At 43.7% G+C, this 20,755-nt stretch overlaps 1 protein-coding gene across 5 annotated transcripts in view; it reads left to right on the forward strand.

Annotated features, from left to right (window-relative positions):
- The window catches only part of cbfa2t3 (CBFA2/RUNX1 partner transcriptional co-repressor 3), a 183,630-nt gene that overhangs the window by 37,444 nt on the left and 125,431 nt on the right, over positions 1-20,755 (forward strand). For 3 of the 5 annotated variants that reach the window (XM_052028616.1, XM_052028617.1, XM_052028621.1), the window contains exon 1: positions 19,953-20,242. The exons of 1 other annotated variant lie outside the window; for it this stretch is intronic. In XM_052028616.1, coding sequence (XP_051884576.1) covers positions 20,179-20,242 — 64 coding nt within the window. In that variant the 5' untranslated portion in view covers positions 19,953-20,178. Of the gene's footprint in view, positions 1-19,952; positions 20,243-20,755 lie in introns of those variants that run through there. One more of the 5 variants, XM_052028619.1, reaches the window with a different exon arrangement.

Consider the following 20,755-nt stretch of genomic DNA (forward strand, 5'->3'; position numbering starts at 1 on the left):
TTCTGCCCCAACTGCCATTCCCACTGTTCTATACAAAGAAAATAACAAACAACAAAGGAAGAAAGAGAACCAGCCAGAAGCCTCTGCTCACCTATTCTGCCTCTTCTCACTGAAGCCTCTTGAACCAAAGCCTCAGCTCCACACTTTAACACTAGCCCACTCACACAATGGCTGCTCCACAATGGCCACTCCGCTTGACCATAACTACTACTTATTGGCAGCTGCTGCCTAGGTATCTAATTAGTTCATCAACAGGCCTATCTACTCACTACAGCATCAAGAACAACAATGGGCCTAGCTTTTTATACTGCTTCCCGCTCTCGCTCTAGTTCTTGTGGTACTTACCACAGCAATGAGACTTCCCGCTCCTGTACTCGTACTACTCACCATAGCAAGTTGGGAGAGACAGGTCAGTGACCTTGCATCAGTCGTAGAGAAGTGGTTGGAGAAGATTCTGATGGACGGTATTTATGTTCACTTGGGAAGGCAGAGACTGATGAGGCGTCAGTATGGATTTGTGCAGGGGAGACCACGTCTCATAAATCTGAGTTTATTAAGGAGGTGACTCGGAAATTTTTTTTTAAAACTTTTTTTTAAAAAAATACTTTATTTGTTAAAACTCTATTTATACAGCATGGTAGCAGGCCCTTCCAGCCCAATGAGTCCGCGCTGCCCATTTAAACCCATGTTAACTTATCCGTATGTCTTTGGTATATGGGAGGAAACCCATGCAGACACGGAGAACGTACAAACTCCTTATGGACAGCGGGAATTAATGAAGGCAGAGTGGTAGACACAGTTTGCATGGACTTTAGCGAGGCTTTTGATAAGGTCCCGCATGGTAGACAGGTCCAGGAGGTTAAGGGACAAGGGATTTGAGGCATGTTGGCATCTAAAACTGGCTCAGTGATCGGAAGCAGAGTGGAGTGGTGGATGGATACTTTTCTGACACTCTCATCCAAATCGTTAATATAGATGACAATGGACCCAGCACCAACTAATTCAAAGGCTGTTGTTTGTCCTCGTGGTCATTATTTACTTGAATGAATTTGGCTATTTGGTGCAGACATTGAAATTGGTCAAATAGGATAAAATGTCAGCACAACATCATGGGTTGAAGGGCTTGTACTGTTCTGTAATGTTCTATGTAGACATTTACTTTTGATTTGTGTGCAATCTGCCAGGGCAACTAGTTAGCAATATCTGCCTGTAATCTCTCATTTTGTGCCAATGCCATTGAGAGGATGGACAGTCTGATGCACATCAGGGCAGGCTACTCCAGGTAAACAGGATGGTGAAAAAGTAATTGGGCACACTTGCCCTCATCGATCAAGGCATTAAGTACAGAAATTGGAACATCATGTTACAACTGTACAAGGTGTTGGTGATGTCACGAACCAGCAACAAAAGAAACACACTGAGCATGATTTAGTGTTAAAAACTATTTTATTAGTTACTACTTATGATAATACGTAAAATAAAAGTAAAAATGTTAGTATGTTAGAATTCAAAAATGTTAAACCTCGAACGTTAACCCCAAAACTAAACTCTTCGCGTGTGTGTGTGACAAAGTCCAAAACTCCCAGTTCCGGAATGGTTCTTAAAGTTCAGTTCCGCAAGCCATAAGGTGAAACATGAGCAAGGGCTTCTTCAACAACCACCGTTGTCTGAAGATAAGACGTAGACGTAGAGAAACAGAGAGAGAGTACATATGAAATCCAAATGTTCCACAATGGAACCCAAACGACACTTCAGTGTTTACTCGGTAGTGACTTCCTCACCCCGAAAAGCATCTGAATCGTGGTCGTCCACACACAAATACCTGTTTCCTTCTACAGGTCAGCAACAAAGTGAACTCCACCGGATTACTTCCAACTTCCATACATGGATTTCAGTGGCAGACACAGTTATTGTTTCTCATCCATCGATAGAGAAAACAAGCAGGCTGGTGTCTCTCTCCCTTCTCTCTCTCTCTCCTTCTTCTGACTTCTTCAACAACGTCATTACGTCCTTTATCTTCTATTGACGTAAGCACGCCCCACACACACATACACACACACTCTCTATCTTAAAGGGACTTTCACTGAGTCCGTAACGGTGAGATCACACTTGGAGTATTCTGTTCAGTTCTGGTTGCCCAGCTATAGGAAGGATATCATTAACCTGGAAAGGGGGCAGAAAAGATTCACGAGGATGTTACCAGGACTGGAAGGCTTGTTATAAGGAAAGGCTGGATAGTACATAGAATCAGAATTATTATCACTGACTTATGTGATGTGAAATGTGTTGTTTTACGACAGCAGTACAGTGCAGAGACGTAGAACTGTACAGGACAGGAACAGAGCTTCGGCCCATCATGTCTGTGCCGACCATGATGCCAAATTAAACAATGTATCTGCCTGCAAATGATTCCTCCGTTCCCTGCATGAAACAAATCTTTCCTATGTATAGGAGGGTATTACTGGAATGGCATTTTAGAACGGGGTATTTGGCATCACTTCCCACTGACTTCATAATGATTTTCCTTTTGGTATTGTCTGGAATGTAATTCTTGTTCAACTAAGAGATCTTCAGATATGTGTTATAACGGCTTGCATACAAATTGATTATATTTCTCTAACACTCTACCCCAGTGGAAGAACATCCTTATTGACATAAGTGCAAGTGATTTTCAATTCCATGTTGTATAATCTTTGGATGGAGTTTACTCCAACTGTAAATGCAGCATAGGAATTTTTAGGGAGTGTTGCATAGCCAACACCCTACATGAAGGATTTTCTTTCATATTTGCAACAAGACTTTTGCACAAATGTGAGGGAATACTACGAAGCACAAATTCTCCCATTAAAGGAGTAATTTTGCCAGAAAAAGGCAGTGAGTGGAGGCTGGTTGCATTAAAATTGTGAATAAAATCAATCTGCCACTTAACAGCAGTGTGGTCATCAACGTTGATAGGAAACACTCAAACATTTCTGCTCTGGCAATATCACAACTCAGCCAGTTTTGAATCAATGGATAATCTATTGGATACTGTAATTGTCCTTTCTGCTAGGTTTCCTTTCCAATGCTCTGTGCAGGTGATGCTTCAGTCACGAGAAGTGTGGTTACCTCTAATTCTGGAACAAATTGATGCAGATGGTTCATTGTTCCATTAATAACTGGATATCTTCTTTCTGTGGAAGAAAGCTTTGTAAATCCTAAATCCAGTTGTCGTGTTTTTTGCAGCATGAGGATTCAACTATTTTATTCATAGAAGATTATGCACAAGGCCATTTGACTTATAATATCCACAGCAGTCAAGAAACTCAACACAAATTCCATAGCTCTGTGGGTCACTGCTAAGTACATAATTACGCACACAATCCTACCATCTACTTGCCAATTGTGTCTCCTGCACTTGTCTGCTCTCAGCCTCTTGCTTCAAACAAAACAACCCTAGTCTAACTAATCTTATAGCTAAAAGACTTCCATTCCTGGCAGGATCCTCAAACCTCCTCTGCACCTACTGCAGTACAATCAAATACTCCAATGTGTGGTCAGAATTTCATCGAGTATTTAATCAGTGGCCTAAATAATGTTGTATACACTTCAAGCCAAACCCCTCTGCTCTTGTATTCATTGGCTCAGTTAAACAAAACCATCCCTGCTGTCTTTAACCAATATATCGACCTGCCCTATTTAAAATAGCTGTGGATATAGTTATCACACCATTCAATATTCCTCCTATTGTATATATTTCCCTACCTTACTCCACCTTTTGAAATGCAATACCATGTTTAATCAGAAGTGGCTTCCTCATGAAATCTCCAACATCACAGAAGCCAATTCTCGGCTATATAACCAAGCTGTTCCAGAACAGTTACAAAACTGGCATCTACCAGCAATGCAGAAGATCACCCAAGTATGTCTTGTTCACAAAAAGTAAGACAAATCTAATCTAACAACCACTCAATCATACTCAATCATCAGCAAAGTGATGGATGGTGCATTTAGTCTCCAGTAACCTCCTCACCAGTGTCCAATCTTGGTTTCACCTGGACCACTCAACACCAGATCTAATCACAGCCTTGGTCTGAAAAGAATATAAGGTGCTAAGTTCTGAATGAAATGAAAATGACTGCCCTTGACATCAAGGCAGCATTTGACTAAGTATGGCATCAAGGAGCCTTGGTAAAATTGAAGTCAGTGGGCTGTGTTTGAGGTTTGCCATCAGTGGTTGGAGTTGTACCTTAAACAAAGGAAGATAGTTGTAGTTGCTGGTCAGTCACTTCAGCCCCAGGAGATCACTGCAGGATTTCCTGAAGTCAGTGTTCTAGGCCCAACCATCTTCAGCTGCTTCTTTACATGAACTGATAAATTAGGAGTAGGAGAAGGTCAGAAGCATGTAGGTCATGGTTAATTAAAACTCAGCTGTGCATTCCCATCTACCCCAGAAACCTTGCTCGTTTATCAAGAAACTATCTACCTCTCCTATGCTTTGAAGAATTACAAAGATTCACAGGCCTCTAAGGGGGAGAAAAAAACCTCATGTGTCTTAAATAGCAATCTCTTAATTGTTAAAGGATGACCTCTAGTTTTTGATTCTCACATAAGAGGAAACATCCTCACCATATTCAAACAAGTCACTTTGCATTGGTCTAGACTCCAAGGATAAAAGCATAATCTGAACAACCTTTCCTTGTAAGATATCCAACCTATTCCAGGTATTAGTCTAGTAAACCTTCTCTGGACTGCTTCCAATGTGTTAGGCATTCTCTGTTTTTGCCATAAAGAAAAATGTTAAGACTTGGGAATCTGGCAAAGTTAATGGAGATGATTTGGGAGTCTATATTACATTAGAAGAGGTGTTCCTAAAGATCTGATTTTATGTACCTCTGTAACTAAAGAGCTGATTGTTGACTTCAGAAAGAGGAAAGAGGGCAAACGTGCCATTCTACATTGGGGCATTGGTGGTGGAGGAGCTTTAAATTCCTGGGTGTTAACGTATTGCATGACCTGTCCAGGGCCCAGCCCACAGATGCAATCATAAGGAAGGCGGGCCAGCATCTTTACTTCCTTAGGAGGTTAAGGAGGTTATACATCATGGGCACATCCCTCCCCACCATTGGTAGTATCTGTAGGAGGTGGTGCCTCAAGAAGGCAACATCCATCATCAAAGATCCCCACGATCTGGGCCATGCCATCTTCTCTCAGCTACCATTGGGCAGGAGGTACAGAAGTCTGAAGTCCCACACCACCAGGTTCAGGATCAGCCACTTCCCTTCAACCATTTGGTTCTTGGACCAACTGGCACAAACCTAACCATTACAGTTTTGCACCACTATGATCACTTTGCACTGAAATGGACTTTTTTTTGTTTTAATTGTGTTATTTCTTGTAAAAGTTGTGTACAATTTATGTTTACTTTGTTTTTCTTGTGAATGCTGCTTATATGATGCTATGTGCCTGTGATGCTGCTGCAAGTAAGTTTTTCATTGCACCTGTGCACACATGGACTTGTGCATATGACAATAAACTCGACTTTGAATAGATCACAGAGGACCAAGCAGCAGCGTGCCAAAATAGTCAAGTCTAGAGGTAATTAAGACAATGATGAGAGTTTCACCAGATGAGCTGAGGCTGGGTCACTGATATGGATATGGAGATGTAATCGGGTCATCTTAATAATGGCATTGAAACAAGATCCAAAGCTTATCCTGAGATTAAGCATGACATCTAGATTATATGGAGCCTGGTTGAGTTGTCAGGGAGAGGAATGGAATCTGTTGCTAGGGAACAGTTTGTATGACAAAAACCAATGACAAACCCTCATATTCAGAAAGAAAACAGCATTTGTGTCATGTAACCCACCCACCCATCCATGCAATATAATCCACAATTCCTTCTTCTATAATATTGAACCATTTGATTCTTGAACCAGCCAGCACAACCCTAATCACTACAGTGTAGCAACACTATGATCACTTAGATCACTTTGCACTAAAATTGACTTTTTTTGTTCTAATTTTATTCTTGTAAAAATTGTGTATAATTTATGTTTAATTTTTTTTTGCGAATGCTGCTCATATGAAGCTGTGTGCCTGTGATGCTGCTACAAGTAAGTTTTTCATTGCACCTGTACGTACATGGACTTGTGCATATGACAATAAATTCGACTTTGACTTTTGACTTTGCATGTGTTAAGATGTATGAAGGAAGACAAATCTGCAGGTCCGGACGAGGTATATCCACAAACACTGGGAAGCTAGAGAAGAAATTGTGGACCCCTTGCTGAGGCAAGGTACTAGAAGACTGGAGGAGAGCAAATGTTGTGCCTTTATTTAAAGAAGGGCAGTAAGGATAGACCTGGTAATTATAGGGACCCGTTAGCCTAACAGCCATGGTGGGTAACTTGCTGGAAAGCATTCTGAGGGATAACACATACTTACATTTGGAAAGGCAGGGTTTGATTAGGGGTAGCCAGCAAGGGAGATCTTGTTTATGAATTTGATTCAGTGTTTTGATGAGGTGATGAGGAAGGTTGATGAGGGGAGGGTGGTAGATGTATATTTGGATTTCAGTAAGGCTTTTGATAAGGTTCTGCATGGTAGGCAGCTCTGGAAGGTTAGATTGCATGGCATCCAAGGAGAGCTAGGAAACTAGATACAAAATTGGCTGGATGGTAGGAAAGAGGATGATGGTGGAATGATGTTTCTAAGACTAGAAGTCTGTGACTAGCAGTATGCCCCAAGGGTCGGTGCTTGTCCCATTGTTATGTATATTAATGATTTTGATGAGAATATGCAAGGAATAATTGGTAAGTTTGCAGGCGACACTAAAATAGGTGGTGTTGTAGACAGTGAAGAGAGAATTGCAGCGGGATCTTGATCGGCTGGGTAGGTGGGCTGAGGAATGGCAAATGGAATTTAATTCAGATAAGTGTGAAGGGTTACATTTTGGAAAGACGAATCAAGGAAGGACTTTTACATTGAACGGAAGGGCCCTGGGTACTTGGTTGTAGAACAGAGGAACCTTGGAGTACAGGTGTATAGTTCCCTTAAGGTGGTGACAGGTAGACAGGGCAGTGAAGAAGGCCTTTGGCATGCTGGCCTTCATCAGTCAGGGCACTGAATGTAGAAGTTGGGAGGTTATGTTGCTATTGTACAAGATGTTGGTGAGGCCACACTTGGATTATTGTGATCAGTTTTGGTCACCCTGTTACAGGAAGGATGTGATTAAGCTGGAAGGATGTGATTAAGCTGGAAAGAGTGCAAAAAAGATTTACAAGGATGTTGCCAGGACTCGAGGGACTGAGTTATAGGGAGAGGTTAGACAGGCTGAGTCTTTACTCCTTGGAGTGTAGGAGACTGAGGGGTGATCTCATCGAGGTATATAAAATCATGAGGGGCATAGAAGGGTGAGTGGTCTTTTTTCCAGGGTTGGGGAATCGAAAGCTAGGGGACATAGTTTCAGAGGTGAAAGATTTAATAACCTGAGGGGTGACTTTTTTTACACAGCGGGTGGTAGATATATGGAATCAGCTGCCAGAGGAAGTGGTTGAGGCAGATACATTAGATACATTTAAGTAGTATGTGGACAGGTGTATGGGTGACAAGAGTTTAGAGGGATATGTGGCAAGTGCTGGGAAAAGGGATTAGCTTGAATATACATCTTGATTGGTATGGGCTGAAGGGCCTTTTTCTGTGCTGTACAACTCTTATGACTCTATCCTTCTTCCTTAAAATGAGATAATACTGCACATAGTCCAGACATGGTCTCACTAATGCTCTATGCAACTGAAGATTAACCTGTTGTCAATTGGAACAGCCACATAAATACTGTAGCTACAAAAGCAGTTCAGAGGCTGGGTAAATTGTGGTAGATGACTCGCCTCTTGAGCTCAATACTTTTCTACTATCTACAAGGTACAAGTCAGGAGAATGATATAATATTCTCCACTTGCCTGAATGAGTGCTCCAACATCACTCAAGCAGCTTGATATCATCAAGGACTAAACAGTCTGCTTCATTGGAACCCCATCAACCACACTAAACATTCATTCACTCCATCTCCAGCACAATGGCTGATGTATGCAGCACTTATTCACCTAGGCTACTCCAACAGCAGCTCCCAAGGTATTACCATCTGAAACTAAGAAGGACAAGGGCAACACCACCATCTGCAAGTTCTCTGTCAAATCACATACCACTCAGATTTGGATATATATCACTGTTCCTTCACTGTCACTGGATCTAAATCCTGGAACTTCCTCCCTTCCAGCACTGTTGGAGGATGTTCAGAAGGACTGCAGTGGTTCAATATGACAATTCACTCTCACAGCATTTACAGACGGGCAATAAATGCTGTCTTTGCAAGGGAATTCCAAGATCCTGGAAAATGAATAAATAAAAAGTAGCACTTCAAGGGGTTAAAATGCATTTGCCACTGTTCAGCACAACTGACCAGACCATCTATATCTTTCTGCGGAATGAAGTTTTCCTTGCTATCAGCCAAACAATCAATTTTTACATCATGTGCAAACTTCTTTATTGTGCCTCCAATGATTAAGCCTGAAACAACGCATTAAGAAAAGCAAGGGGTAGTTCTCATTCATTTAGAACAATACAGCACGATACAGGCCCTTCTGCCCACAATGTTGTGCCGACCTTTAAACCTCGCCTAATGCTGTCTAATCCCTTCCTCCCACATAACCATCTATTTTAAATTCCTCCATATGCTCGTCTAGTAATCTCTTGAATTTGACCAATATACCTGCCTCCACCACCGCCCCAGACAGCGAATTCCATGCCCCAACCACTCTGGGTAAAAAACCTTCCTCTGATATCTCCCTTGAACTTCCCACCCATTACTTTAAAGCCATGCCCTCTTGTATTGAGCATTGGTGCCCTGGGAAAGAGGCGCTGGCCGTCTACCTATCTGTTCCTCTTAATATTTTGTACATCTCTCATGTCTCCTCTCATCCTCCTCCTCTCCAAAGAGTAAAGCTCTAGCTCCCTTAGTCTCTCCTCATAATGTATACACTCTGAACCAGGCAGCATCCTGGTAAATCTCCTCTGCACCCTTTCCAATGCTTCCACATCCTACCTATAATGAGGTGACCAGAACTGGACACGGTATTCCAAGTGTGGTCTGACCAGAGTTTTATAGAGCTGCATCATTACCTTGCGGCTCTTAAACTCGATCCCTCGACTTAAGAAAGCTAACACCCTATAAGCTTTCTTAATTACCCTATCCACTTGTGAGGCAACTTTCAGGGATCTGTGGATATGGACCCCCAGATCCCTCTGCTCCTCCACACTACCAAGAATCCTGCCATTAACTTTGTACTCTGCCTTGGAGTTTGTCTTTCCAAAGTGTACCACCTCACACTTCTCCGGATTGAACTCCATCTGCCACTTGTCAGCCCAGCTCTGCATCCTATCAATGTCCCTCTGCAATCTTCGACAATCCTCTACACTATCCACAACACCACCAACCTTTGTGTCATCTGCAAACTTGCCAACCCACCCTTCTACCCCTTCATCCAAGTCATTAATAAAAATCACGAAAAGCAGAGGTCCCAGAACCAATCCTTGTGGGACACTGCTAGTCACAGCCTGAATGCACTCCCTCCACCACAACCCTCTGCTTTCGACAGGCAAGCCAATTCTGAATCCACACGGCCAAGCTTCCCTGGATCCCATGCCCTCTAACCTTCTGAAGAAGCCTACCATGTGGAACCTTGTCAAATGCCTTACTAAAATCCATGTAGACCACATCTACTGCACTATCTTCATCAATCTGTCTGGTCAGCTCCTCAAAGAACCCTATCAGGCTTGTGAGACATGATCTGCCATTCACAAAGCCATCGCTGTCTGTCCCTGATCAGATCATGATTCTCTAAATGCCCATAGATCCGATCTCGAATAATCCTTTCCAACTGCTTGCCCACCACAAACGTAAGACTCACTGGTCTATAATTTCCTGGATTATCTCTACTACCTCGTTTGAATAAGGGGACAACATTTGCCACCCTCCAATCCTCCGGTACCATCCCCATTGACAACGAGGACTCAAAGATCCTAGCCAAAGGCTCAGCAATCTCCTCCCTTGCCTTGCAGAGCAGCCTGGGGAATATTCTGTCAGGCCCCAAGGACTTACCTGTCCTAATATTTTCTAACAGCTCCAACACATCCTCTCTCTTGATATAAACATGCTCTAGAACATTAACCTTACCAACACTGTCCTCAGCATCATCAAGGCCCCTCTCCTTGGTGAATACTGAAGGGAAGTATTCATTGAGGACCTCACCCACTTCCACAGCTTCCAGGCACAACTTCCCACCTTTATCCCTCATCGGTCCTACCTTTACTTCTGTCATCCTTATGGTCTTGGGGTTTTCCTTAACCCTACTCACCAAAGCCTTTTCATTGTCCCCTTCGCTCTCCTCAGCCCCTTCTTAAGTTCCTTCCTTGCTACCCTATATTCCTCAAGAGACCTATCTGATCCTTGATGCCTAACCCTTATGTATGCTGCCTTCTTCCTCCTAACTAGATGTTCCACCTCTCTTGTCAACCATGGTTCTTTCACCCTGCCATTTTTTCTCTGCCTCACCAGGATAAATTTATCCCTAACATCCTGCAAGAGATCCCTGAACAACGACCACATCTCTATAGTACATTTCCCTTCAAAAATGTCATCCCAATTCACACTCGCAAGTTCTAGCCTTATAGCCTCATAATTTGCCCTTCCCCAATTAAATATTTTCCTGTCCTCTTTGCTCCTATCCTCGTCCATGACAATGCTAAAGGTTAGGGAGCAGCGGTCACTGTCCCCCAAATGCTCACCCACTGAGAGATCTGTTACCTGACCCAGTTCATTACCTAATACTATATCTAATATGGCATTCTCTCTCGTCGGCCTGTCAACATACTGTGAAAGGAATCTGTCCTGGACACACTTAACAAACCCTGCCCCGTCTAAACCTTTGGTACTAAGCAGGCGCCAGTCAATATTCGGGAAGTTGAAGTCTCCCATGATAACAACCCTGTTAGTTTTGCACCTTTCCAAAATCTGCCTCCCGATCTGCTCCTCAGTATCCTTGCTGCTACCAGGGGGCCTATAGAATACTCCCAATAGAACAACTGCTCCTTTCTTGTTACTAACTTCCACCCATACTGACCCTAGAGAGGATCCTGCTACATTATCCACCCTTTCTGCAGCTGTAATAGTATCCCTGACCAGTGACGCCAGCCCTCCTCCTCCTACCACCCGCTCCCTATCCCTTTTAAAACGGGAATATTCAGTATCCATTCCTGCCCTGGTGACAGCCAAGTCTCTGCAAGAGCCACAATATCATAGTCCCATGTATTTATCCAAGCTCTCAGTTCATCACCCTTATTCCTGATGCTTCTTGCATTTAAGTAAATGCACTTTAGCCCATCCACCTTACTGCTTTTATACCCTTTACTCTGCTTCTCCTTCCTCAAAGCCTCTCGATATGTTAGATCTGGCTTTACTCCATGCACTTCTTCCACTGACCTATCCCTTCGGTTCCCATCCCCCTTGCAAACTAGTTTAAACCCTCTCGAACCACCCTAGCAAACCTGCCTGCAAGGATATTGGTCCCCCTCGAGTTCAGGTGTAACCCATCCACTCTGTACAGGTCCCACCTTCCCCAGAAGAGATCCCAATGATCCAAAAATCAAAAACCTTGCCCTCTGCACCAACTCCTCAGCCACACATTCATCTGCCATCTCCTCCTATTCTTACCTTCACTATCACGTGGCACTGGCAGCAATCCTGAGATTGCTACCTTTGAGGTCCTGTTCTTCAGCCTTCTGCCTAGCTCCCTAAACTCACTTTTCAGGACCTTATCCCTCTTTCTACCTATGTCGTTGGTACCAACATGTATCACGACTTCTGGCTGCTTTCCCTCCCATTCAAGAATGCTGTGGATCTGATCAGAGACATCCTGGACCCTGGCACCTGGGAGGCAACATACCATCTGGGATTCTCGCTCATGCCCACAGAGCCTCCTGTCTGTTTCCCTGACTATCAAGTCCCCTATCACTATTGCCCTCCTCTTCTCCTCCCTTCCCTTCTGAGCTGCAGGACCAGTCCCAGTGCCAGAGACCTGGCTACTGCCGCTTGATCCCTGTACGTCATCCCCCTCGACAGCATCCAAAGCAGAATACCTGTTTTTGAGGGGAACAGCCTCCGGGGTCCTCTGCTCTGTCTGCCTGTTCCCTTTCTCTCTCTCTCCCCTGAGAGTCACCTTATGTCTTATGCAATGTTTTTGGATGAGGTATTGCATTCTCCTTTGGAACGTATTACTTCCAAGAACAAACTTGACTACAGTTTAAGAACATAAGAACAGGAGAAGCCTGCATGGCTGCATAAGTTTCAATTACACCATGGGCGATCTAATTGTTGGCCTCCATTTTCCTGCTGTATCCTCATAATCCATAGAATTCTGCATTTTAGGGAGATTGATGGATTTGTTGTTAGTATGGGAAGTGATGCCTAGTTAAAAGATAAGCCATGATCTGATCAAATAATGGAGCATGAATGAGGCACTGAGTGGCCTACTCCAGCTTCTTTCACATCAATGCTTCTGAGATGTCTATGTTTTCCCTTTGATTTCCAATCCCTCTTAGTTGAGGAGGCTCTCAACTGACTCTGTTTTATTTCCTGCATTTCTGCACTCTCCCATGGCAACGATAAGGTTCTCCTGGTCCTTACCTTCCACACTGCATATTCAACGCCTCTCTGATTAAACAACCCTCCCGTCCTGGTGAATCTCCTTTGGAAGGTGAAGGAGATTCACTTGCACTTTCTACAGTTTAGTGTTTTCGCTGTTCACAATGTGGTCTCCTCTACACTGAAGGAACCAAATGCAGATTTGGTAACAGCATTGCAATCCACAATGGATTGCCTGTTATGTTAGTTCTTCATCCCACTCTCATGCTTGCATCAGTCTTTTGTCTCTGGCACTGTTCCAACAAAGTCCAAAGTCTATGTTCTAATGTAAGCTTGACAAACAGGATCTCATCTTTAGTCACATAGCACTGAAACATTTTTTGGCACAGTGATGTAGCTAGAGGAGCCACTGCCTCATAAGCACTTTATTCCCAGGTTCAATCTTACCCTGGAAATTGCAGAAAGTGCAAATGAACTTCCTTCACCTTCCCAGGTTCAATCTTGACCCTGGGTAATATGGCTTCATGTTACGTAAAATAGTGATACAGATCATTTTCTAAGTAAGCAACCCATTGTAATGCAGGGGTCACCTGTACACAAAACTCCAAGTACATCCTAACCAATGTTTTGTTCAGCTGCAACATGGTATCCCAAATCTAATACTCAACGCTTCAACCCACGAAGACAAGTATGCCAAATGCTCTCTTCACTATTCTATCCAACTCTGTTGCCATTTTCAGAGAACTATAAACTTGCACCCTAAGGCCTCTCTATACATCAGCACTCCTAGGGTCCCTGCCATTTACTGTATATGTCCTACCAGTATTTGATGTCCCAAGATGTTTTACTTCACACTTACCTGTGTTAAATTATATCTGCCACTGCTCCACCTAACTTTCCAGCTGATCTGTGACACTCTGCATCTTTAGAACACCACCAGTTTTCATGTCATCAACAAACTTACTAATCAGACCACCTGCATTGTTGCATTTTGGGAAGGCAAATGAGGGTAAGACTTTCACAGTGAACAGTAGGGCCCTGGGGAATGTTGTAGAACACAGAGACCTAGGAGTACAAGTACATGGTTCCTTGAAAGCGGCATCGCAGATAGACAGGGTGGTGAAGAAGGCTTTTGGTGCACTTGCCTTCATCAGTCAGGGCATTGAGTATAGAAGTTGGGGCATTATGTTGCAGTTATACAAGATGTTGATGAGGTCGCATCTGGAATACTGTGTTCAGTTTTGGTCACCCCGTTATAGGAAAGATAGCATTAAGCAGGAAACAGTGCAAAGGAGATTTATGAGGATGTTGTTGGGACTTGAGGGACTGAGTAATGGAGAGAGACTGAGCAGGTTGGGATTTTATTTATTGTAGCACAGGAGAATGAGGGGTGATCTTATAGAGGTGTATAAAATGTGATGGGCATAGATAGGGTGAATGCACACAGTCTTTTTCCCAGAGTTGGGGAATCAATAACTAGAGGACGCAGATTTAAGGTGAGAGGGGAGAGATTTAATAAGAACCTGAGGGGCAACTTTTTCACTCAGAGGGTGGTGGATACACAGAAGGAGCTGCCAGAGGAATTGGTTGAGGCAGGTACATTTAAAAGGTACTTGTATATAGATAGGAAAGCTTTAGAGGGATGTGGGCAAATGGGAATAGCTTACATAGGAATCTTGGTTGGCGTGGACCAGTTGGGCCAAAGCACCTTTTTCCATCTTTATGACTCTTGTCTGAGGGAAAATAATTAGCAGTGGAAAAAAAGTAGTACTGGAGATGTTGATGAAACTAAAAGCTGATAAATCAAAGATCTAGTTATTTACAAACCAGAATTTTAAAAGGGGTGGCTATAGAAATGTACCTATCCAAGTGCTTCTTAAGTGATACTATTGTACCTGCCTCAACCACTTCCTCTGGTAGCTCGTTTCATATACTCACCACCCTCTGTGTGAAAATGTTGCCCCTCAGGTCCCTTTTAAATCTTTCCCCTTTCACCCTAAATCTATGCCCCCTAGTTTTAGACTCTCCTACCCTGGGGAAGAGACTGGCCAACCTCTCCCTGTAACTCAGGGCCTCTAGTCCTCGTAAATCTTTTCTGCACTCTTTCCAGTTTAACCACATCTTTCCTAAAACAGGGTGACCAAAACTGTACACAGTGCTCCAAGTGCGGCCTCATCGACGACTTATACAACTGCAACATAATGTCCCAACTCTTATACTCAGTGCCCAAACTGATGAAGGCCAGCATGCTAAGTGCCTTTTTCACCACCTTGTCTACCTGTGACGCTGCTTTCAATGAACTATGCACTTGTACTCCTACCATTCATAGAATGAATCCTACACTGGTTTGACTTTCCAAAATGCATCACCTCACACTTATTTGTATTTACTTTACAAAATGCATCACCTCACATTTTTCCTGCTTAGAGCAGGATAAAATGTCGGCACAACATTGTGGGCCGAAGGGCCTGTACTGTGCTGTAATGTTCTTTGTTCTGTGTTCTATGAAATCCATTTGGCAGTCCTCGGCCCACTTCATTAACTATCAAGATCCCCCTGTAATCTATGATAGCCTTCTCCACTGTCAACAACACCTCCTAATTTTGAGTCATCCACAAACTTACTGATCAAGCCTCGTGCATTTGCATCCAAATTATTTATATAAATAAGGAATAACAAGGGCCCCAACACTGACCCTTGCGGCACACCTCTATTCACCGGCCTCCATTCTGAGAAACAACCTTCAACAACCACCCTCTGCTTCCTATTCCTGAGCCAATTTTGAATCCACCTAATCAGCTCTCCCTGGATTCCATGGGACTTAACCTTCGAGACCGGCCTACCATGTGGGACCTTGTCGAAGGCCTTGCTAAAGTCTAAATAGACAACCTCTGCTGCCCAACCCTCATCTATCTTTTTGGTTATCTCTTCAAAAAACTCTTAAAAGGTTCATCAAGCGCGTCTTTCCACGAACAAAGCCATGCTGACTCCCCCGATCAGACTCTGTCTATCCAAGTGCTGGTAGATCCTGTCCCTCAGAATTCCCTCCAGTAACTTCCCCACCACTGCCGTCAGGCTGACCGGCCTGTAGTTCCCTGGCTTGTCCTTGCTACCCTTCTTAAACAACAGAACAACATTAGCTACCTTCCAATCTTCGGGAACTTCACCAGTGGCTAATGATGAAGCAAATATCTCCGCAAGGGCCTCTACAATTTCTTCTCTAGCCTCCTACAAAATCCGAGGATGCACTCAGTCGGGCCCTGGGGATTTATTCCCCTTAGGCTTCAAATACCTCCTCCCTGGTAATATGAATATCCTCCAAAACATCTCCGCTTTTGTTCCTTATCTCTTAAGCAACCATGATTTTCTCCTCAGTAAACACTGAGGAGAAATATTCGTTAAAAATCCCACCCATATCCTGCAGCTCGAAACGTAGGCGGCTCTCTGTTGATCTTTAAGGAGACCTACTCTCTCCCTAGCCATCCTTTTACTTTAATAAGATAAGATATATAAGATAAGATATTTAAGATAAGATATTTATTTATTAGCATATGTACATCAAAACACACAGTGAAATGTGTCTTTTTGCGTTACTGAGAATGTGCTGGGGGCAGCTTGCAAGTGTCGCCACTCTTCCAGCGCCAACATAACATGCCCACAATATATAGCTAATATAGCTACAGAACCTTTTGGGATTTTTCTTAACCTTACATGCCAGATTCATCTCATACCCTCTCTTTGCCCTCCTGATTTCCCTCTTAAGAGTATTTTTAATCTTTTTAAAGTCATCAAGGGATTCATGCGTCCGCGACCTCCTAAACCCAATGTAAAACGGACCTGTGGGGTAACAGAGGGTGGTGAATATATGGAACGAGCTGCCAGAGGAAGTGGTTGAGGCAGGTACAACAGTATCATTTAAGAAGCACTTGGATAGGTACAGGGAGGGGTGGGGCTGAGAGGGATATGGGCTTAGGTAGGCTGTAGACTCTTGATATAAAACTCTTAAAAGCTTCCCACTTACCATTCATTCCTTTCCACAGACTCACCCAATTGACCTCTACTAGATCCTGCCTAATTCCCCCAAAATTAGTCCTGCTCCAGTTTAGGACCCGAACCTATGGACCTGTCCTATCCTTTTCCATCACCATCAGCAAATAGAATTATGGTCACTAGAGCCAAAGTGCTCACTGACTGCCACTTCCATTACTTGCCCTACCTCATTCCCTAAGAGGAGGTCCAGTATTGCACCCTCCCGATAGGGCCCTCTATATATTCTCAGGAAACTTTCCTGGACACATTTCACAAATTCCACCCTGTCCAGGCCCTTAGCACTCTGGGTGGTCCAGTCAGTAACAGGGAAATTAAAATCTCCAGCCAATACAATCCTATTTTTTCCTGCAACTGAGTAATTTCTGTACACACCTGCTGCTCATGTTTCCTCTGATAATTGGGGGGGGGGGGGTCTATAATAGAGCTACAGTATAATAATAGTCTATAATATACTAAAGTGACCCTCCCTTTCGTAGAACATAGAACAGTACAGCACAGAACAGGCCCTTTGGCCCACAATGTTGTGCCGACATAGCTAATCCCTCCTACCTACAGAATGCCCATATCCCTCTATTTTCCTCTCATTCACGTGCCCATCCAAGCCCCTCTTAAAAGCCCCCAATGAATTTGCCTCCACCACCCTATCAGGCAACGCATTCCAGGCATCCTCCACTCTCTCAGTAAAAAGTGTACCCCTCACGTCTGTTCTGAACTTACCCCCTCTCACCTTAAATGCATGCCATCTGGTATTGGATTGCTCAATAATGGGAAAAAGATATTGCTTGTCCACCCTATCTATGCCCCTCATAATTTTATACACTTCCAACAGATCACCCCTCGGTCTCCAGCACTCCAGAGAGAAGAGCCCAAGTTTGTCCAGCCTCTCCTGATAATCCATGCAGCATCCTGGTAAAGCTCCTCTGCACCCTCTCTGAAGCCTCGACATCCTTCCTACAGTGGGGTGACCAGAATTGCATGCAATACTCTCATTGTGGCCTAACCAGAGTTCTGTAGAGAAGTATCATAACTTCTTGACTCCTATAGTCAATACCTCAATTAATAAATGCAAGCATTCCATAAGCTGCCTTAACCACCCTGACTACCTGTGTAGCCACTTTCAATGAGTCATGGATTGCACCCCAAGGTCTCTCTGCTCTTCAACGCTGTTAACGGTCTTGCCCTTAAGACTGTACTGCATCTTGACATTCGTCCTACCAAGGTGCAGCACCTCACATTTATCTGGGTTAAACTCCATCTGCCATTTCTCTGCCCACATCTGCAGCTAATCTGTATCACGCTGTATCTATCATCAGTCTTCTAGACTATTCACAACTCCACCAATCTTGGTATCGTCTGCAAAATTACTAACCCATCCATCAACATATTCATCCAGGTCATTTATATACATCACAAGCAGCAGAGGTCCCAGCACAGATCCCTGCGGAACACCACTACTCACAGGCCTGCAGCCGGAATAAGTCCCTTCAACCACCACCATCCGTCTTCAATGGGTAGGCCAGTTCTGGATCCCCACAGCCAATTCTCCACTGACCCCATGCATCCGAACTTTCTTGATTAACCGATTTTGTGGGACCTTGTAAAATGCCTTACTGAAGTCCATATAGATGACATCCACAGCTCTACCTTCATCAATCTCTCTTGTCACCTTGACAAAAAACTCAAACAGGTTGGTAAGACATGACTTGCCCCGCACAAAGCCATGCTGGCTTTCTATAATTAAGCCATTGGATTTCAGATGCTCATATATCCTATCTCTAAGAATTTTCTACAGCAATTTCCCGACAACTGATGTGAGACTCAGTGGTCTATAGTTCCCTGGATTTTCCCTTGTTTCTTTCTTAAATAGAGGAACAACATTAGCCACTTGCTAGTCAAATAGAAATAGAAGAACTTGTCTGGATAGAAGATGAGTCGTTGTTCAGGTTTGCATTGGGTCTCGTTGTAACAGTAAAGGAGGCCACACAGTAGATCAGTCTGGGAGAAGGATGGAGAATACAAATTCTAGGCAACTGGAAGCTCAGGGTACCTTTGGCAGATTGAATGATGGCGCTCCACAACCTGCATTTGGTTTCTCCAATCTGTTGTCCCCAACAATGGAAAAACCAAATGCAGATTTCTTCATTCAGCAGGTATCTCTACCCAGAGGGCTGTAAGGTTCGTCAAGTTTTTTCATGGAGACAGGAGAGAAAAATGGTTTTGTTGTAGAACATCAGCTGACTTGTTGATGAATGGCAGATGAAAAGGCCCATGACCAGCTTCTATTTCTGTATTTTCAGTCAAAATTTAACACCAAGTACATGAGATATTAGGATTACTGATCAAAGCTTGGTCAGAGAGACTTCAATCAGCATCTTTAAGGGAAGAGAGCAGTGAAGATATTTAGGGAGAGACTTCCAATGACTGTGCCTCGGCAGTTGAAGGCAGGCCAATCAATGGCACAGGTGTAGTGTGAGGTGAAAACTGGAGATGTGCAAAATGCTAGACTTGGAGGAGCACAGATCTTGGTGGCTTGTAGAATTGGTGGAGGTTGCAAGGATAGAGGGCAGTTGGGCTATTGTAGAATTTGTAAATAAAGATAAGAATTTTTAAGTGAAATATTGGTGGTTTCAGGGCAAGTATGAGCAAGGGGTGAGGGTAATTGGGGATGGGGGTGGCATTGACAGGAGGAGGGTGATAGGATATGGGCAGCTAGGGATCCTGAATTACTTAGTAGCAAGCAGATCTTGAAATTAGCACAGTGGATCACTTTGGAACCAAATTGAACAACAGATTGGATCTTCTGAAAGTCGATCCTCTATGTACTTCTTCCTTTTGTGTGCATTGAAAAGAGAAGTGCCCTGCTCTTTCCTGCCCTGTGATTGAAATCTGCTTTTCTTGTTCCTTCTCATGAGAGATTTAAGAGGCAAATCAAACCAATGTTTAATGGTTTTGAATCTGTGTTCCTACTTTATTTAATGGACGGGCTTTTTGGTGGTAGGAGGTTGGAGCTGTCTGTTTTCGTTGCACCTTTGCACATGGTATTCGGCAGGGACCCCAGGCCTAGTTTCCATTGAGAGGGAAGTTGTGGGAAACTGATGCCGGAATTGCAGGAGGGGAAGAGATGATGGGTTTGGTCACAGCTGGTTCCTGACTGGGAAACTGCTACTGTGTCTCAGAGCTTTATCATTCAGTGCAGGCCTGCCATTTCCCCTGTGGCAGAAAGTGCATCTCCACCCACAGCACACTCACTGCCTCCCCCAGTAATTGACATGGTCAGAAACTCAGCCAGCTCCAGGCACAAGCTGCTAAGGAGAAGCCTGTTAAAATGAGTTACACAGCTAGTTCATTGTAAGGAGTGAAATTTACTTCAAATCAAGTTGTAGATCCACTTTTTTGCTGGAAAGACTGCTGGTGCTTCAGCGCAGCTCAGCAAGGCATGTGAATCGCATGTTGGTTTATAAAGGGGCCAGGAATAATCCAACTGAAAGACTCTGCAGCAACATACTTATTGGTGAGTCGACAGTGTTCTCTACCCGTTTGTACATTCTGTTGTTTCCTGTGTTATGTGATAAACATAGAGTTACAGAGGTGCTGGGACATCACTAAAACTCTGGGTAAAGGAGGTATTAATTAGGAGGTTTCCTGGGTATCAGCTTTTAATTGTTACCACCCCCAGTGAGTAGAAAAAGAGTGGTGGGAGGGAGAGGATGAAAGTGATAATGGACTTAAATGCTGCTGGCCAAGAATAGACTGTCAGTTTGGATTTGCCCTGATCACAATCCGTGATCTGTGTGGGGCATCAGCTAGGGACATGGTCATGTTTGGCTATGATGCACCCCACAATGATATATGCTCCCAGATCTTGCTGTCCACGTCCAAAGAAGAAGAATAGAGCTTTGAGGAATGGGGAACATTCTGAGCGATGTACTCACTCCATACGGTAGTGTTTACCCTGAACACCTCTTTCAATTCCTCCCACTTTCTACAAATCAAAGGTGTAGCCATGGCCATCCACATGGGCTCC

Source organism: Pristis pectinata, chromosome 13, assembly GCF_009764475.1.
Source record: "Pristis pectinata isolate sPriPec2 chromosome 13, sPriPec2.1.pri, whole genome shotgun sequence".
NCBI classification, from domain to species: domain Eukaryota; kingdom Metazoa; phylum Chordata; class Chondrichthyes; order Rhinopristiformes; family Pristidae; genus Pristis; species Pristis pectinata.